The sequence below is a fragment of the Geotrypetes seraphini genome, chromosome 10 (assembly GCF_902459505.1).
Source record: "Geotrypetes seraphini chromosome 10, aGeoSer1.1, whole genome shotgun sequence".
Taxonomy (NCBI): Eukaryota; Metazoa; Chordata; class Amphibia; order Gymnophiona; family Dermophiidae; genus Geotrypetes; species Geotrypetes seraphini.
In genome coordinates this window covers 58,310,278-58,331,277 of record NC_047093.1, presented here as the reverse complement: position 1 = coordinate 58,331,277, position 21,000 = coordinate 58,310,278, and the positions used below count along the sequence as shown (strand labels likewise).

Genomic DNA, 21,000 nt, shown 5'->3' with positions numbered 1-21,000 from the left:
CCATGCCTTCTGTGTCCAAAAACCCATTCCCTCCCCCACCTCAGCATCTCTTTCCCTCCCTTCCTCTCTCCCAAGTCCATGCCTTGTGTCCAAAAACCCATTCCCTCCCCCACCTCAGCATCTCTTTCCCTCCCTTCCTCTCTCCCAAGTCCATGCCTTCTGTGTCCAAAAACCCATTCCCTCCCCCACCTCAGCATCTCTTTCCCTCCCTTCCTCTCTCCCAAGTTCATGCCTTGTGTCCAAAACGCACTCCCTCCCCCTTTTGTGTTCCCCGTTTGCCTCCCAGCCCATCTTAGCAACTTTCTCAGCAAAATGTAGCTCGAGCCACGTAGGCTTGTCTTCTATTTCCTGCCTGTCCCGCTGCGCACACATAGCCAACCAGAAGTCTTCCCCGACTTCAGCGCTGATGTCGGAGGGCGGGCTTTGCTTAAGCCCGCCCTCCGACGTCAGCTCTGACGTCGGGGAAGACTTCCGATCGGCTGTGTGAGCGGCAGGGCAGTCGGAGTAGAAGACGAGCCTCGCGGCTTGAGTTATATTTAACCCCGCGGGTCCCCATCGTCCCCGTTCAGCTCTCTCTCCTGTGCACCCCCTTGGGGCGTGCACCCGGGGCGCACCGCCCCCCCCCCTAGGTACGCTACTGGCCCGGGCCCCCTGTCAGCTCCGGGCCCCTGAATGCAGGACTGATAGTACTGCCCTGATGGCGGCCCTGCCCTCCACTTCCCTGTGCAGCAGCAGCAGGTATTTCCATTCCCCTCCAGATCCCTGTGCAGCAGTAGCAGCATTTTCCCCACCCCCCTTCCCTACTCTTACCACGATGTGGCCTGCTCCTTTTGGCCCCTCCCCCTTCCCTCCCGCAGTCTAGCCTGCTCCAAGGGCCCCCCCCTTCCCTTATCGCGTTTCCTACAGGCAGGTCAGCTTCTCCCTGCACGTTACCTTTTTATTTTCATTCTGTTTCCCTCCCTCACGTGGCTGCCTGCCTGGTCCCATTGAGTCGCGCGGCTGGAGTCTCTTTGTCGGCACTTCCATGCCCGGCCCGGGGTCTGGCCTGCTCCCGGCGAGTGTTGCAGTTGCTCCTCTCGATCCCCGCCAGCGTCGGAAGCCTTCTCCAATGCTGGTGTGGCTCATGAGAGGAGCTGACACCACGATCTGGAGAGCAGGGAGTCCAATGCTGGCAGCCAGTCCTTTGTAGGTAGGTGCTGGGAAGCAGTAAGGCTGGGGACTCGCGCATGCGCACTCCTGCGGCCACGGACCTACATCTCACAGATCAGAGATCATGGAAGCACACAGATTTGAGTGCGCATGCGTGGCTAGGGTTTTATTATATATGATGGTGAGCCTGCAAAACCCGCTGTACCCAACTGTACACCACTCCAATAACCTTTTATACCTGCAGCTGACACCTATATGTGGGTACAGTGAGTTTAGGATGGGGTTTGGAAGGTTCACAAATTCCACTGTAAATGTATGGCCCTGAGACCCCATCTCTGTGGTTTACTACATCACCCACCAGGTTACTCCAGGAGCCTGATTGCTGCTTTACTAGGACTGGCCATAATATCTGAGCTATCATACAGGCAAGTACACACTATTTCATTCAGATCTTTGGGGGGCGGGGGGAAGGAGGTCAGTGACCACTGGAGAAGTGTGTGGGGGTTAAGCTTGTATTTCTCCAGTCATCATTATGGGCATCGTTTTGGCACTTATTCGTTGTTAAAACAGGTCTAGCCCCAAACATCCAAATTGTATCTTGGACATATTTTTAAATGTTTGATTATGGCAGTAAATTGTCCAAGTCATGAGCCTGCCCTAGTCCCACCCACACCACGCCTCTAACATGCCCCTTTGAGATTTAGGTGAACTGCAAATGAACAGCATAGATATTTGTCTAGAAAATAGCGAATTAGAAGAATTTGTCAAGAAAAATGTCCATCTGCCCCTTTTATTCCACTTTTTAGACATTTTTCTTTTTTGAAAATGAGCTCCATAGAATGATAAGATAGAGTAGTAGGAGTTAAATAAAAAATAATGGTGACTAACCTAAGGAAAAATTACACATGGAGTCAGAAAAAGTGCTGGAAAATGATTTCAGCTAGAGCAGTGTTCTTCAACCACTGGTCCGCAGAAATTTTCTGCCGGTCCACAGGGCCGGCACCTCCATCAGGCCCAAGAGATTGTTCTGTAGCCGCTGGTCCTTGGTACGATCAGTGCGGCGTCTTTGGGCTGGTTCCCTGAGTGCTGCAGTGCACAAAGCCATGGGAAAAGGCTCCTACCCGTGGCCTGTGCCTGACCGGAAGCCTTGTCTCTGACATCGCAACGTCAGAGGGAAGGCTTCCAGATGAGGTGCGGGATGTGCGCGAGGAGCCACTTCCCACAGCTTTGTGCAATGCAGCACTCAGGGAGCTGACCCAAAGACCCTGCTTTGATCGCACCGTGGACCGGCCTGAAGCTAACACTGGGGGAGGGGGCCAGAAGGCAAAGCCAGAAGGCAAAGCACATGGAGTGAGAGAATCAACAATGGTAAGGGAAATGCTTTTATTTTTTTTATTTAGTGATTTTATATCTGCTGTCTGTTCAGGAAGAAATGCATTTGTTTCTTTTCCTCTGGGGTTGTACTGCTTGCAGAGTCTTGCATCTTAGGGTTTGTTTGTGAATATTAGTACTTTTAGTTTTTGGTCCTGCATTTGCATAGGGTTATCTGTTTTCTGGTAGGAATGAATGTTGAAAAGCATACACTGTGCTTTGTGTATTTTAATTTTGTGGTTAACCATTATGTGTTGTTAATATGATTATATTGTATGTGTGTATGTATGAAAAATGGATGGAAAAAATGGTGTTACAACTAGTACTGTTATGGGGGTGGGGTCTGCGGTGGAGATTGGGTGGAGATGGGCACGGCTTAGCCCAATGTTCTTCAACTGCCAGTCCGCGGACCGGTGCCGGTCCACAAAATAATTATTTTATTTCCGCCGGTCCATAGGTGTCAAAAGGTTGAAGAACACTGAGCTAGAGCAGAAGTGGATAAGCAAGTCCCGCTACAGAATTTGTAGCCGGTGTTAGTCTTTGTGTTTGTGTGGCTAGCTAGTTAAATGCTTCATCTATTAAAGGATTGGGAGAAAAGCCAAGCTTTTGCCTGCTTCCTGAAGTAGAGATAATCTTGTGTAGAACAAAATCTTTGTGGGAGTGCATTCCAGAGTGTGGGGGCTACTCCGGAGAAGTCTCTTTGGAAGGATTTTTGTGACCTTGGAGGTACATAGAGGGAGATCCTGTTCTTCCAAGTACTCTGGCCCATTTCCTTTTAATCCCCTCAAAGGTCAGACATGAAGTTTTAAATTTAGCCCTGTATTTTACTGATAACCAGTAACGTTTATGCAGGAATAGTGTGATGCGACAATGTTGCTTACAAATTTCGACTCTGAATCAATTGGAACTGATGCAAACTCTTCATAGTCACACTGATGTAGATTGCATCACAGTCTTGATGTTACCATGGTGTAAACAACTGTGATAAGATTTTTCATCTTAATGTGTGAAGAGAGACATCGTAGTTGTCACACAGTAGATGAGAGATGCAGCTGCACCACTCTAGAAATAAAAATGTAGTAAAAGTGAGCCAAGTAAAGGACAACCAAGCCATTGTGACATCACTGATGAGGTTGACTCTTAGACATTGGTTGAATGAGGCATTATGATGTCACAATACCAGCTCTGGTCTGGTTATCAGAGAATGAAATTTTCACACTATTTATTCAGTTTGCTATTCTGTTCTCCCAAGTAGAGAATGACATGGGGACAAATTTTTCCCCGTCTCCACAGGAACTCATTTTCCCGTCCCGTCCTCGCTAGTTCTTTTCCTGTCCCTACCCCATTCCTGCAAGCTCCGCCCTCTTCTACACAAGCCTCAAACACTTTAAAATCATAAGTGTTTGAAACTTGTTAAGGCAGAGCTTACAGGGACGGGACGGGGAAATTGAGTTTCTGCGGGGACAGGGACAAATTTGTCATTCTCTAATGCAGCTCCTGAAGCTTGCTTGAATTTGAGAGATCAGCATAGGTGTTGGAGTTTATCTGCATTCCAAGGTTCCTGACCTGTGATTAAAGGACGAGTTTGTAGCTTCCAGAAGGCATTTTGTGTTAGGGATCACAGGTGGTCAGTTTTACTTGGGTTCAGGCAAGATTTGATGATTTTAGCCCATTCTAGAAGTACTGTTAAACAGGTAGTCAGGTTATTCAGGGCTGGTTCAATGGGAATGAGTAACTACATGTCACCCGCTGGTACAAACTTAGATTATAAGCCCTCCAGGGACAAGGAAATGTACATGAAAGTAACTTACCTTCCAGTTACCTCTGAAACAGGTGTGAGCTATGTCAAAGAGAAGTAGAACTGAGTATTCATTGACCGAAAGTGGCTTGAAGTAGATATCAGAAAAAAATGGGTGACACTTTATCATACTACTTGTGAGTCTTTCTGTGCTGTATTCTATATTTCTTGTCTATAAAACCTGACCACATATATAAATGACAAAATGCACAAAATATTAGAGTCCTTTTACTAATGATTTAATGTGTGCTAATCGATTTAGCGCGCACTAACGATTAGCACGCGCTAAATGCTAACGCACATATAGAATATAATGGGCGTGTTAACATTTAGCACGTGCTAATCATTAGCAAGCACTAAGGGCTCCTTTTACAAAGGTGCGTTAGGGCCTTAACGTGCAGAATAGCATGCGCTAAATTGCCGCACATGCTAGCCGCAGGTGGTAGTTTTTCGGCTAGCACAATCCAGTATGTTCGCTAAAAATGCTAGCGCACCTTAGTAAAAGGACCCTAATATTTTGTGCATTTGTCATGTTACAGCCGTTAATGCTATCTAGAAGTACCTCAGAAAGGATGCTAAACAGAAGAATTTATATTTTGTGAATTAAAGGTCCAGGAAAACCCCCATAGAGAAGAGCCCAGTGTCTGCAGAATGTAAGCCTGGTTTTTATTTTGTATCCAGTTCTAAGAGGAAGGGTGCTTTATGAAGAAAAGGGACTGCTGTACTGGCTAGGACAGAGGACTGGGAGTCAAGAATTTTAGGTTTTTTTTTCCAGCTTTGACTAACTCCTGAAAATTACCTTGAATTAGTCTTTTGTGTTCCTGAGCTTCTCTTTAATATGATTCTAGCTAGTGTTTTGTATTGTGACTGTAGAGGAAAGGGAGTTTTATTGCGTTACTAATGGTACATGCGGTCAGGTTAGCGTGTTACCCTAGAAATCCTACTGCATTTAAGGACTCCATTTACTAAGGTGTGTTAAACGTTTTAGCGCATGCTAAATGCTAACGTGTGCATGTTAGTCTATGGACGTGTTAGCGTGCGTGTATATTTAGCGCATGCTAAAACGCGTATCATACCTTAGTAAAACCGTGGGTAAGTCTCCTATGCCCCCTAGCACTCCCTCATCTACAGTATGTGCCAGTATTTCTACTTTCCAGACCACATGAAAAAGAACAGGTTAATGATATGAAAGTCCTACTGAAATATGGAAAGCTGCCTTCCTCAGGTCTTCTTTAAGGGTAAATATGAGAGCCAGTGTTGCTTCTTTCTGCATGTTTCTCAGGATGGTGCTGAAATTTCCTGAGCAAGCAGGTGCAATTTGCATCAGTTTGCAAGCTTCCTTTCCTCCCTGCTTCACTGAACAATGACACTGGTTGTTTCAGACCATGGAACACTCAGGTTAATAGTGTGGTCCGCTACAGGGCCTGTGGCAATGAAGTATCTGCTGGAGCCAGTGTGATAGAGATTAGGCCCTGCTCAAATGCCCATTATACAGGTCTTGTACTCTGAATCTTGCTGGGTTTTCCTATCTTGTCTTTCAAAAAATCAGGCTCATCTGTACTGTAGAACTTCAGAGCCCAAGCTTGGGCTCCCTCCTGCCCCGATCGTGTCGGGGGGTTGCAGCTTGCCGAGGCAGGAGGGTTTGGGCTCCCTCCTGCCCCGATCGTGTCAGGAGGGGTGGGGAGTTGCCGGGCAGGAGGGCCTGGGCTCCCTCCTGCCCGATCCGATCGGGGGGGGGAGGGAGGGGTGGATCACAGCAGGAGAGATTGGCTATCTCTCCTGCCGCGATCATTGCTGGCCCCTCCTTCGCCTAAAAGCTCTTGTGTTAGGCGTTTGGAACTTAGGCTTTTTTTTTGGTTGATTATATGTTGTTAGTGTAGACGTAGTGGTGGTCTGGGCGTTTAAACAGCTGAATGTAGAGGCAGGCCATTATGAAAAAACCCCTCTTTTTGGACGTTTTTTTTGAAAATGGACATTTTCCCTGCTTCTACTTTCAGCGTTTAGGACCTAGGCCAAAAGGGGACTTAGACGTGGGGGTTTTTTTTGGTTTTTTTTTTTTTTTAATTATGCCCCTCTTATTGTTCTTTTTATTGTATATTGATGTTCGGTTAAAATTATAAATAAAACATTAAAGAAAAAATAATAATTGCTCACTGGAAGAACTTTTCAAGAATTGAATATATGGAATGGTGGAATTTAGTAAATCTAACTGCTAAGAGCTCCTTTTACAAAGGTGCACTAACCATGCGCTAAATGCTAACGCATGCATGTTAGTCTATGGATGTATTAGCGTTTAGTGCGCATAGATTTAGGGCTCTAAAAATGCTTAGTGTACCTTAGTAAAACAGGGGGTTAGGTTGAAAGAGTGTTTGCGGGAAAAAATGGGATGTTTGCACATTTTCAAAAAAATGTAGAATCCTCTCATAAAATATAGTGACATATATTTAAAATGAATATCATTTTTCTATGGTAATGTACATCCATGCAGTTAGTTCTCTTGTGTTTAGGCATGCTTAATTTTAGTGTTATCATTATTTGTGTACTGATTCTTGTAATCAGTTTGTTTTGATAATCATTTCTGTGAATATTTGTGTCATGATATGTTCATATTTGAAATTTTTAATAAAAATTTATTGAACGTAAAAAAGACCATTGATGAATATTTTTTTTGGTAATAATTAATTTGATTGTAGAAAGTGTTGTTTTGATGTGGCTTTACCAGTACTTTGTGTTTTTAAATATTCATTGTTTTATAGTTTGTATTTATGAATGATTTTAAGAATTTTGATATTAAGAGCAAAAGAATAGCCTTACTGGGTCAGATCAACGGTTCATCAAGCCCAGTAGCCTATTCTCACAGTGGCCAATCTAGGTCACCAGTACCTGGCCAAAACCCAAGGTGTACATTCCATGCTACTAATACAGGGCAAGCAGTGGCTTCCCCCTTGTCTTTCTCAATAACAGACTATGGACTTTTCCTCCAGGAACTTGTCCAAACCCTTCTTAAAACCAGCTACGCTATCCACTCTTACCACATCCTCTGGCAACGTGTTCCAGAGCTTAACTATTCTCTGAGTGAAAAAAAATTTCTTCCTATTGGTTTTAAAAGTATTTCCGTGTAACTTCAAGTGTCTCCTAGTCTTTGTAATTTTTGACGGAGCAATGTTGTTTTATATGATACTGGACTTTCAATCAGTATGTTTTCACACGGGATGTTTTTTATTTATATTTTTGTTTTTATATATGTTAATTTGTGAACAAATGTTTTTGTTACAGACTCCCGAAGAAGGTGCTGTTATAGCAGCAAAACGCTTACAGAGTTGAGTCTTTTATACTGAAATCTTGTTTGTAATAAAGATCCGGTTTGGAAACATCTTACCATTCCCACTTCTTTTTATTGGTTCTCTCCATCCCCATCAACATTTTTACCCTTCTCTTCCCTGCTCGTAATATAGCCTGACATGGATCTGAAAAGCTTTATTTTGGCGGGAGTTTGGTGAATTTAAAGTGTGCTTGGAATACTAACCCCTTCTTCTACGAAACTGCGCTAGCAGTTTCTAGAGCGGGGAGCCGCCCTGAATGGCCGACGCTGCTCCTGACGTTACGAGTGTCAGGAGCAGCGCAAGCCATTTAGCATGGCTTTTTGCGCTAGAAACTGCTAGCGTAGTTTTGTAGAAGAGGGGGTAAGCTTAGGTTACCTGCAACTGATAGCCCAGCAATTCCAAAGATTCATTGTTTGTGCAATGTCAGCTCAAATGTGCCCGAGCGGAGCTGGTACAGGTGGCCCACTGATGTTCAATCAATGAAACTTTTTTCTGGCGGTGTTTAATTTTGGAACCAAGCTTTAAGTTTCTGAGGGCTCCTTTTACTAAGCTGCGTTAGTGTTTTTAGTGCACGCAGCATTTTAGTGCACACTAAACCCGCGCTGCGCGGCTAGAACTAACACCAGCTCAATCCTGGCGTTAAGGTCTAGCGCGCGGGGCAATTTGGTGCGCACCATTCCGCGCATAAAGCCCTAATGTGGCTTAGTAAAAGGAGCCCTAAGTTTCAAGTGTTTTGGTTATGTGTATGTGTGAAGAAAATAGACATGTTTTCTTCTGCCGTAAGTCTTGATATAACATACATGGGAGGGAAGGATCTCGTTGCTTTGACGCTTTTCCTTGATCTGAGACAAAGGCCCTCTTTTACTAAGGTGCGCTAACCAATTAGTGCGCGCTAATCGATTTAGCGCACTCTAAATGCTAACGCTTGCATGTTAGTCTATGGATGTGTTAGCGTTTAGCACGCGCTAATTCGATTAGCGTGCGCTAATTGGTTAGCGCACCTTAGTAAAAGAGGGGGAAAGGATTCAACTTGCATGTCAAATGACAGTTACTGACTTGAGAAATACCTGAATTATGATGTTTATTTTTTTTTCCCTTTCACAGTTTTTATGTTTGAAGAATATCCGGACATTCTTAAAAGTCTGCCATGACAAGTTTGGGTTAAGGAATAGTGATCTCTTTGATCCCTTTGAGCTCTTCGACGTGAGGGATTTTGGAAAGGTAAGGCAAGTTTTATGATAACATTTTTGCATGCCATCAGAACTTAGGGTTGGTCTTTCTGTAGTATGAAATCAGCCTGGGCCGGAAAATTGGGGCCTAGAGAGATATTTCACATGTGCGAAAGGTAACTGACCTTTCAAAGACATTCCAGCGTCGTGTACCTGTTCAGTCTGCCTATTCTGGCTTTCCATGGGCTCTGTTGAGATGAAAGCTGGTGCTGCTACTAGGCAGACTAGGCATCTGTGTTAGGAGCAGAATTCAGGGGGTGGGTACCATACCCTTCCCTTTCTGACAGGACATTTGCTTCAGAGGGGGCAGGATGATGAAGGCCTTGAACATGTGTAAGCTCTCAAAGGCTATGCACTGCAAAGGATGGAGGCAGGGTGGTCGCAACGAGGGGACGAGAAGGGACAGTGATGTTTGATACATTGGGGACTGTAGAGCTGGGAGGGGGAGGAGCAGGGAAAGAGGTTCTGGACAATGCTCGAGTGGGGAGACACTGGGCACTAAAAGAGTGTATATGAATGAAGGTTTTACTAGAGTAGATGCCTTTTGGCCACCTCTGGTTGAGATAGAGATCCTATACCATGTGTGAAAACCTGGGGGCTGGGAGAAAGGAATTACTGTCTTATGGAACAAATATATGGCTTCATTTAATTTGGAGGAGTTTTTGTTTTTTTTAAATTTATTTTATAATTATAAATTTACACATTGTAATATCACAAGCAAACAAGCTTGCTAAAAAAAATTGATGCCATAACAAAGCAAATGTAAAGGAAAAAAAATATTTAATAATGAAAACCCCTTCTAGTCTCTAATGAATAAGAGAATCCACTATCACAATTTACAAATAAATATCTTGGAGAAATTTAGGCTGAATACAGCAGCAAAAAAAAATTCAATGTAAGCAGCGTCTCCATAAGATGGAACGGCAGAGATGGACAAAAGAACTGTAGCAGTGGTTGGGGCTTACTAGTCAGATTGCTAAACCTTAAAAAAAAAAAAAGAGAGACAATCGAGACATAACACACTCCTTTGTTTTTATTAAACACAAGAGAATCACTGAAAGAAAAGCTCCCCTCCCCCCAACTGTAAATCACCTGAATAGTGCAAGAAAAACCCCTTTTGAGTACTCTTAACCACATCTGGAAAAATCTTGTTACTACAGCTGCTCTTTGCTATGCTGCAGGCAAGACCAGGGATATATCACACACTGCTATGTGCATAGAAGCAGAGCTTGGCAATGTGTTCACTTAGGTGCTATCCTGCCTTTAGATTTAAGGTCAGAAATCCAGGAAAGCAAAGACTGTATTTTTATCCATTTTGCATACTGCTGCTGTGCGACAGTTGCACACCTGGGGTCAGTTTTCTTTTTTTTTTTTTTTTTTTTTTTAAAATATTTTATTAAGTTTCAAAATATTTAACAGTGCAAAGCATTGATTTATAAACAGACAATAAAGCATTGAAAGCATGTACAATTTACAAGTATTCATACAGAATCATTTTATCCCACCCCTTCCACTAAATAATCAACATAAATAGCAAACATTTTTACCCACCCTCACACCCACCCTGATTGTGCATAGAATTACCAAATACAATATTCAAAAATATCTATCCTGATGTAATATATGATGTCAATGGGCCCCAAATCAAATTAAATGTACTACTATGCCCTAACAAATCCGCATTCATTTTCTCATTCCTATATGTGGAGCATAAGTTTGCCCACCAAAAGGAGAAGTTAAGACGATCAGCATTCTTCCAATTCTGTGTAATCATCTGCATTGCCACCCCAGTCATAATTATGAAAAGACGACACTTATAACGATATGTAGGGGGCCTTATATGAAATATTGTACCACATATGACTGTCTCATACGTTAATGGAAATGCTGATTCTAGTACTGCACTAATCTGTCCCCAAATTGACTTCCAAAAACCAAGTATCGATGGACAATGAAACAACAGATGATCCAGCATCCCTATGTCTAAATGACAATGCCAGCATCTATTAGATTTAGAACCTTTTAACTTATGTAACCTAACAGGGGGTCCAAAAAGATCTATGTAACAGAAAAAAATGTTTGTCTCATAGATGCTGACGCTGTACGTTCCATTCTCCAAGTCCAAATTCGTGGCCATCGAAATGCAGAAATATACTGCTTGATCTCAATACTCCAAATATTTCTAAGATTTTCATAAATTTATAAATTTAGCTACCTGCATAACCTCTGGAATTAGTAAAGTGTATCCCACTGTTTGAAAAAAGAACCAGTAGGTGTCTTCTTGAAAAGGCACTCGTTAATGCGGTGATTCTTAACAGAAGCAGAAGTAAGCCATGAGTGGGAGGATGTTGTTCTAACAGAATGCATCTGGGCAGTTTAGCCATCACATGGGTATGATATGCCATTTTGCAAGCTTAATTAGTAAAAAGCATCACATAATATACACTGCACCCTGGAAGTTTCATGTTCATTGATTCATTTCAGACACAATTGTAATTTCTTGACAAGTACGTTAAAGTAATTCTGATTTGGTGTAATCATGCTTAGAAATGTGGAAGGGGGGGTGTGATATGACATTATTTTGCCAGGAAAGAGCAGCACCAACAGCCATGGCCTCCATAGAGAGGCAGATGAAAATGGTGAGGGCTATGGGATGTTTCAGGTGCAACTCCCGCCACTTCCACAGCCGGAGGGGCTGGTGGAAAGAGAAAATAAAATGCTTTCTGCTGTTTCCTGTGTGCTTGTGAAGATTCTGAGATGCTCTTTTCTTTGCCCGGTTGAGTGCAGACAGTGGCGTAATAAGTGTGAGAGGCGCCCAGGGTGGTGGAACCCGTTTCCTGCCTTCTTCCCTGCCCTGTGCACGCTCCCTGCCCTTTCCCCGTACCTTTTTTTTTTTTTTTTTTTGCAATCATATTTATTAAATTTTCAAGAAAATACAATCAAGTACAATAATGCAGCACAGAAGCAAAGCTGTCATATACAACAAATCAAGCAGCAAAGACAGTCCTGTCTAAATTAGATTGTAAGCTCTTCTGAGCAGGGACTGTCTATTGTATGTTAAAATGTATAGCGCTGCATATGCCTTTCGGCGCTATAGAAATAATAAATAGTAGTCAGAGTGTCACAAAGGTCAACAATTTAAGTAACTTTCCATCCTTCCCTCCCCCCCATCCCAGGAATGTGAGGGAAAATGACTTTTCTGTAACTTGTTTGACGTAAGCAGCATGCCCATGTCGGTGTCAGCTCACCCCTTGACGTCACCTCCTAGGCTCAGGTCCCACAAGTGACGTCAGAGAGAGCGCCGATGCCGATGTGGACAGCAACCTCATGCTGGTAAAGTAAAAAGATACAGGGGAAAGCAAAGGGTGCATGCGTGCAGCAAGGAGAGGAATGGGGGGCAGAGAGTAGGAGGGGGTGCTGCACCTTCAGCAAAACTGTACCCGGGGCGGATCGCCCCCCCCCCCCCCCATACTATACCATTGAATGCCGAGTCCAGGATGATGATAGATGTACTTAAGTATTTAAATAGCATCACTTGATCACCCGGTGTGTATTTTGGGGGAAGGGGGAGAAGCTTGTAAAGCAGGATTTTTACTCTGAATAGTAGATTTAGGGTTTCCCTTTTTTTTTTTGGGGGGGGAGGAAGGGCAAATTATAATCCAGACTCCTCATAAATCTGCCAGAACCATTCTGCTTACCTCAGGTTTTCTTGAATTTGGTTACTGTTTTGCTTCCTTCACCCTTTTCATGAGCATACTTTTTCTAATATTATTTTTGCATCTACTACCTGGGATCATCCTTTGCACTGAAAAATGTTTGGTGATTATACATTATTTATAACTCTGAGGCGTTATATATCCCTTGGCGCTATGTTTCTCTAGTGTAGCCTGTGATATAGATCCTGCTCCATTTGGTGTAGACACTGAATCACTTTTTAGTCTTTTATCAGGAGCATCTCCACTCTTTCTATATACTGTTAGGGGCACAGCCTCCAGAATTGGGCACATTATTCCAGATAAGATTGTACCAATCACCCATATGACAGCATTAGCACCTCCTTCACTCTATAATATTGGATGTTGTTTTTGGATACATAACGATTTTTTGGACATCCCTTCTAGGTTGTGAGTGTTTTTGACAATTTTAAATATACACATGTAGCCATACAATTAGGTAAAGACCAAAGATTAGATAAGATTTGATTGGAACTCATTTTAGTAAATTAAGCATCACAAACAATAAGTAAAACATTAGGATAAGAAATTATACTCAAAGCTACCAGCAGAAATGTAACAATTACCTCAAAAATGAGAAGAGGCATTTGTTATTGGAAACCGTATTTTGTTAGTTTTAAAGCTCCTATTAGTAACGGAATTCGCCTTGCATTCGTAGGGCTCCTTTTACAAAGGTGCGCTAGCGCTTTTAGCGCACACACAGGATTAGCGCGTGCTATAGCGTGCGCCAGCCAAAAAAATAACGCCTGCTTAAAAGGAGGCAGTAGCGGCTAGCGCATGTGGCATTGTAGCGTGCGCTAAGCGTGCGTGAAAACCGCTAGCGCACCTTTGTAAAAGGAGCCCATAGTTATGATGACGGCTGTTTTACAAAAGGTCTGCTCTCCCTGACATCAAAAACTGGCTGCGCTTCTGGTTCAGAGGACACTAACACTGGGGAAAGCGTGTGAACCAAAGATGGTCATCAGTAGCATTCAAATATAGTCAGTCATATGCAAATGATGTCCTTAGCTGTTCCCTCCTAATGCTCAGAAACAGTGCACAAACCCAACCTTGCTCTTACCGCTGAAAACCAGCTGGTGTTGAAGTGTCTGAAGAGGGATGTTTCATCATAGGGATCTCGGCTCTAAAGGGGGGGGAGGGGGATCAGGAGACCACATGTTCATAATGATAGTAGGAAACAGGGAGAGGAGCTTGATGCTTGCGCTGTACACAGCACACACACAGATGGCGTCAGAATGCATTAAGGCAAAGCTGTAAATATTTGTCTTGCAAGTGCACACGTTGGAGAATCCTACTGCCCGATTCATTTGCTCTCCTCCCTGCTGGCCTCTATTCCTCAGCACAGGCTCCTTGCTCACCAGTTTGACTGGATGGGTGCACACAACTCTTGTGTGCATGTAGCAGGCATGTTCCTCCCTCTTAACTTCCCAATGCTTATCACTAACAGTGCACAGATAATTTGCATGCTATTAGTGTCAAGCACTGGGAAGTTTTTTTTTCTGTGCAATATTTCCTGGCGCTATTGCCTAGAGTCCCATGAGAAAGCAGGGAAACCTGGACTTATAATCTGTACATCTGGCTGGGACTGATCAGCAAAACCAGCACTTACTGATCATACATATTCATGATATATTCATTTACTTTAAGACAGAAAAATTATGTACTGCTTTGTTTTTCAGCACACCTGTTTGAAAATATTATCTATGTGGAAAAGAGAGAAAAGGCTGGAAAAAAATTATTGAAAATATCAAGGTCAGGGTGGTATGGAGGTTGGAAAAAGGTTGGTGCCAATATCAGACTTAAAAAGAAGCACAGTACAACAGAGAACAGTGACGCAGTTAGGGGGATGGTCTGCCCCAGGCGCAGTCTTTATCAGGGCATGCCAGCACCCTTCCTTCTCTCTGCCCCCCCTTCCCACTGTCGCACGCATGCTCCTAACCCTTCCCTGTACCTTTTTAACTTCAGCGCAAGCAGCGACAAAACTTAGCACCCGCGTTGACTTCGGCGCTTTCTCTGACATCACTTCTGGGAGAGATTGATGTCAGAGAGAGTTACGAAATCGACACGGCCAGCAAGTTAATCACTGTACACGCTAAAGTTAAAAAAAAGTACAGGGAAGTGGTGCGTGAGCGTGGTGGTGGAAGAGGGTGGGAGAGGGGCGCCGGTCACCCTCGCTACTCCACTGACAGAGAGAAGCTTAAGAGAGTTAGGATTGAAGGATAATTCAGCTATAGTTCAAAAGGACAGAGGGTAGAAATACAGTGTCCCATGGCAGAATAAATGGCTGATTCTGAAGATGATGGTGACCTGTATTTTCATTAATTAATAACTAAAGGGCTAGTTTCACTAAGCCCACGGATCGGATTCGATCTGGGAGGGGCGGGAGGCTGATCTCAGAATCACGCCCCCAACCGACTGCAGGGATCGCTGAATAGCGATCCCAGCGCATGCTTACACAGCAGCAAACTTTTTTTTTTTTCTTTACTTTTGACTATAACGAGCCCGTGGTTTTAACCCACTTTAAACCCGCGGGTTTATACCACAGGCTCGCACATTAGGTAGAATGTGAGCCCACTGGGGTTGATAGGGAAATATGCTTGTGTACCTGAATGTAAACCACTTAGGCTACAAGTGGTATATAAATACTAAAATAAATCATGAAGAGCCATCAGTAGGTAACCAAGTTAATGAATATATACATGTGTTCTTTTGTTGAATAATATATTCTTGTAACAGGGATAGTGAATATAAGTGGGACAACTTGGATTTTCTTTACGTCTTGGTACCTTTTATTGAAGTTCCTGGACAGTATCATCTTTGGATAATGTTTTCAAGCGCTTTTTCAAATACTTTCTTTGTATAAATCTTACATGGGCACCATCAAGGATATCACAACTGAGGAATAATTCAGGTTAAGTCTTGTTTGTCTGAAAAATTTCAGCAAAGGTCTCCTTTGTAAAATTGCTATGTTGCGTATACTGAGTGAAATATTTGACCCAAAGTATATTTTTGTCAGATCACAAAAAAAAAGGAAGAAAGATTCTGGCTTTCTTGAATGCTATGGGGGCCATAGCCTGCAGAGATTTACATCTGCATATATTTTCCACATCAGGCAGAATAGTTTAAGGATAGAAACTGACTTGATTATTTGCTTTCATATTTCAGCATTTTTTAAAAGTATTTCAATCTAGCAATGCTATTAGCTATGTATGAAGGCCTATAATGATAGCTCCATGTCTATTATATTGCTGTAAAGCCTATACCATCTTCAGGTCTTGCGATATGCAATCACAGCTTATACTGGTTCTTGTAAACTACCTGATGGGCATGATAGAGTTTTCTTGTTCTTATGTCCAAATTGTCAAGATCTTTATCAGACAGACTGCAGTTCCAAAGACTGCAAGCTGATTGCATCTTTGTCCTATTAAAGCACTTTTCAATATCGATTTCAGTCTTTGTAGTATTATTTGCTGTTCTTTGCTTTCAGCAATTTGGGGTTTTTTTTTGTCATCTTTTATTAGTAAATATTTATGTACACTTTCCTTTTTAAGCTCTTTTATGCTATAATGTCAGAGGCTGCTCTTGCACATTTGTCCAGACAAAAAGACCTCTTGATATCGTCTGAGAGAATGACATGGGGACCTTTTACCGTGGTAAACCGTGGTCACCGCAATAAATCCGCAGGAATGGAGAAATTTGCAACTGGTTTACTGCAGGAATGGGGACAAGATCTTTCACTGCCCCGCGGGAATGTGGACAAGACTTTTCACCACCCTGTGAAAAGTCTTGCTCCTGTGGTAAAAAAAAATTGTGCCTGTGTCAAACTCAGCATCTCCTCTCCAGCTCCTCATGCACCTATTTTACCTTCAGGAGCCCACCATGCCACGATGAAGACAGAAGGAACCCAAAACCAAAGCCTGAGTCAATGTGATTTGAAGAATAAAATTACCAGACAACAAAAGGTGGAAAAAATAAATATATTTTATATTTTGTGATTAGAATATTTAAGATTTGAAATATGTATCCTGCTAGAGCTGGTATTAGACATAACTGGGGACCGCAAAGCCTAGGCTGTGCTTCTTTAGCTTCCAGCTGGCTTAGGGCTCTCTCTCTGATCAGGGGGCAGTTGCCCTAGTTGCTCTCCCCTAACACTATTCCTGCCATGTGTGACTGAAGTATTCTGTTAGCTTGATTTTTCTGTGTAGCATTCTGTAGTAATTTGGTTTGTTCAGTTTTCATAATAGCGGTGGAGATATTTGTGAAAGGTAGGGGAGACAGGGTTTTTGTTGATCCTTGCTCTGTATTATTTATGTTTATAAATGACAATTGTACAGAATATTGTCTCTCTTTATACTTTAATAAAATAAGTTTAGTATAAAATCATAACTATTCGAGGCTTGTGCGGATGGGATCAGATGGCTTGCGGGGATGGGGACTGAGCTCGCGGGGACGGGGCAGGAACGGGGCGGGAATGGTGATAAATTTTTCCTCCGTGTCATTCTCTAGTCTGAGAAGCTGTTTAGTAGGTAGAGTTGTTTATGATGATCACAGGAGCTGTAGAGATTTAAGTCATCTACAAATAGTAGGTGTGATGTTATCTGGGGATCATCAACACCTCTAGGATTAAAAGCAATCCATATAGTAATTAATAAGAAATCTCAGTGGATTTTGTGCTATCAGAACAAGAGCAGTGACAAGGAATCTAACATGAATTCTCCTTCCCGGATCTTGATATTAGGAATTACAAGCAGTCCTTCTTCATAATTTAGGTGGACTGTGGTTTGCCACATGTTCATGATAATCTTGAAGTAGTCAATCACTCCTGGATTCAATCTGTACAATTCAAGGCAATTTATCATCCAAGAATATGAGATGCTGTCATAAAGCTTTGCTGTAGTCAATCCATCCAAAACTGAGCTATCTGTTTTTCTTAGAGCAAATCATAAAACTTTTTTTCAACATCAGCTGGTTCCTATTTTATTTCCCTTTTGAATTTTTTTGTTACCTTGATATAATATGCAATCACATCTATTTTAATAATATCTGCATCTATGGCATTAAAGGACTAATAACTTGAAGGTAAGCAAGTTATTGGTTAGTGGTTTTTAGAATTAGGTCTCCCTTTGAGAAGAGAATTATTTTTCCTATTATTAACCATTATGGTATTAATTCTGGCTGTCTAAATCAGGGGAAGGCAATTCCGGTCCTCAAGAGACAAAGGCAGGTCAGGTTTTCAGGATATCCTCAAAGAATATGTATGTTTGAGATGGATTTGCATGCACTGCCTTCTTGAGATGCAAATCTATCTCATGCATATTGTCACGATCCTAGCCCTAAAGCTGGACTCGTGCCTGGCCGTGATAGGACGAAGGTCACCCCTAACATACAGAGCACTAAGGAAAGAGATAGGGTAGTGAGCAGTAAGAAGGAAATTACTGACTGCCCCTTTAAGTCTAAAAAAATCCAGTTGCAGGGAGTGGAGGTTGTTAAGAGGAACAGCTTGGAACAGCCTCTGAGACACACCTCTCCCTCTGCTAGTCCCCAGCTGAGGGTAATAAGCAAGAGTGCAGCTAAACCTAAGAAGGCAGTGCAACCAACTCCTCCCCCTCTGAGAACAGGGCATGGGAAGTTGTGCAATTTAGAGGCTGCCCTCAGAAGGAAAAGAGCAGTCTTTCCTGGGCCAGCTACAGGAGAGGACTCTCCTGATGGAGCACTGCAGCCCCAGGATATTGAAATGACTGAGGCTGATACTGACCTTGGAACCAGCCAGCAGCCAGTACATGAACCCATGGACTGGACACAGACGGAAGGACTGCCTGAAGATTGCGGCATGGACTGGAGTTAAGTGGCAGGTCTGTGCAGTCTATATTATAGCAGGGTTAAGCTAAGGAGGGGTTGCTCAAGGCAAGCTGCCTTGAGAATATAATGAGGCTGCTACTGCTGTGTTCATTTGGAACAGGGAAGAAAAAAACAAAAACGTTTGTTTTGTTCCAAGTGCTGATTGACTGAATACCTGAAGTTTTTGAACTAGGTTTTGAATGGGTTAAGATACCTGAGGGAAGTAAGGAACTTTGGGGAGAATCCACTTACCATTTGGGTGGGTTAGTGGAGCCATTCGTGGCATTCTGTTTTACAGAAAAGTTTAAAAAAAAGGTGGATTCACTTACTCCCCTCCCCCCACATCAGCTTAGCTAAACTGATTGGGAGCAAGCCAGCAGAACCACAGGCTTGCATGTAGCTCTATGAAAAGGGCTGGCTTTATTGCTGAAGACTTGGTGAAGCTTGAAGGCCGCAACATTTGTGGGCATTTACTTAGACCAACTAATAACAATGATTTTGGGACTATGAGATATTTTACTTACCTGAATTAAGGTGGTAACTGAGCTCTTTTGATTTGAGCTCTGTTTTGCTTTGTTTTGTTGCTGGACTATCATTGTTACTTGTGGAGCCAGGTCCAGTTATGTATAGACTCACACATGCTACAATAAATGACTTTATTTTTGAACCAAGATTTAATTTTTCTTTGATAACCATTATAGTTCCAGTGTTGATCAGGCTGTTCCAGCAGGACTTCCTACTTGCAGGAAGCACGTGAGGGCCTCGTTGAAGTGAGCAGAGTCCGGGGTTACTGAGGACGCAGGTACCGGCTCCGCTACAATTGGTATCAGTGGTGGGATATAGCGCCTCCTGCTGGACACTGGTGGAACTTTTGAAAAAAAAAAAAAAATTTAGAATATAGTGGGAAAATTTTTTTTTTCTATGGACTTCAGCTAATTTGTTGTTTTAGCTTATTTTGTTAGTTTGTTGTGTTGGTTCCTGTCGGTGAGGAGCTGAGTTCCAGGCGGCTGAGACCGGGTGTGCGGAGGAAGCACAATGAACTTGTGATGGCAATGGGTGAGCAGACCAAACTATTAGCTCAGCTGCTACAGTGCTCATTCCCAAGTACAGCCGGTGGGCCAGTCCAGAGACTGGTAGCAGAAAGGACTACTTCCTTAGAGGCCCCTGAAGAAAGTAAGGAACAGGCCCGGGGGGATAAGAATACAGGATCCCAAAGGCCGACCCATAAAACGGGGTGGTCCAAGCCCAGGGAGGTCTCACGGAAGGGGCTACATTGTTTCTGCTGTGGGAAAGTGGGGCATACACAAAGATTCTGTAAAAAGAAAAGAGATTTTGTGTATGCCCGGGGACTAGCGGACAAGCACCCTAGGGAATATCGGGTGAAGGTCCTGGTAGCGGACAAAGAAGTCTTAGCTCTGGTTGACACAGGCGCCGAGCAATCGGTGGTGTCAAGAAAACTGTGGGAAGAGCTAGGTGAAGGCCCAGGCACAGTGATGGAGAAGGTACCCATAACTTGTATTCATGGGGAGGCCCATGAATACCCGCTTGGACACCTGAACCTTCAGTATAAAGGGAAAAAATCTCTCTTACCAGTGGCCGTATTAGATTCGGTGCCTTACCCCTTAATATTGGGACGGGACTGGCTAGTACAGGCACAGACAGGGAGGTTCAGCGGCGGTGAGAGACAGGGAGGATATGTGTTGGGCACTCAGGTAGAGGGAAGTATAATTGATGCTTCAGCAAGGACACGCAGATCCCGAGCGCAGAAAACAAAACAGTGGAAGCCTACGATTAGGTGGGCCCCACTGTCGGACCAGGCCAGGGCTCCCACACGGGCATACCCCAGGGCTGCGGGTTATGACCTGTATGCTGCTCATGACCAAGTTATCCCGGCTAAGGGAAGGGCCCTGATAAAAACCGACATTCAAGTGTCTCCCCCACCAGGTGCCTATCTTAGGGTAGCACCAAGATCCGGATTAGCATTAAAACAGCTAATCGATGTAGCCGCCGGGGTCATTGACCCAGATTTTAGGGGTAATGTAGCGGTGCTACTAGTCAACCATGGTGACAAAGAGTACAGAGTGCAAGTCGGGGAACGAATTGCCCAGCTAATCTGTGAACAGATTTGGCACCCCAACCTAGCACAGTGGTCTCGCCTCCCAGAGACAGACAGGGGGGAACAGGGATTTGGATCCACAGGGGTAGGGACTCCGGAAAAGGGAGCTCGCGCTGACTTAGGTCCCCTCCTGAGGGAAGAGAGTGAGGCTGCTAAGCTAGCCGACTTGGACGCGGAGATTTTGAAATTAAGGGATGAGCTGACATCTACACGAAGGGATTGGGAGGCCAAGCTAAAATTGCAGGTAGAAGCCAAGTCTCAGGCGTGGGAGGATCAGTTAATGAGGAATAGGCAGCAGGCTAGGGATGAAAGCACTGCCCAATGCCAGAGAGAAGCGGAAAAACTGGCTGCTCTCATGGCGCAGGTGACCGCCCAACTGGAATTAGTCCAGGGTCAAGTAAAGGAAAGCCAGGCAGCAGCCAGAAGCAAGCTCGACAGCAGT

The 21,000-nt window shown here is 43.5% G+C and overlaps 1 protein-coding gene across 2 annotated transcripts in view; it reads left to right on the top strand.

The window, feature by feature from the left end:
* VAV2 (vav guanine nucleotide exchange factor 2) overlaps window positions 1-21,000 on the top strand; it is a 337,587-nt gene that overhangs the window by 49,682 nt on the left and 266,905 nt on the right. For both annotated transcript variants that reach the window (XM_033962034.1, XM_033962033.1), the window contains exon 2: window positions 8,746-8,862. In XM_033962034.1, coding sequence (XP_033817925.1) covers window positions 8,746-8,862 — 117 coding nt within the window. The remainder of the gene's footprint in view (window positions 1-8,745; window positions 8,863-21,000) is intronic.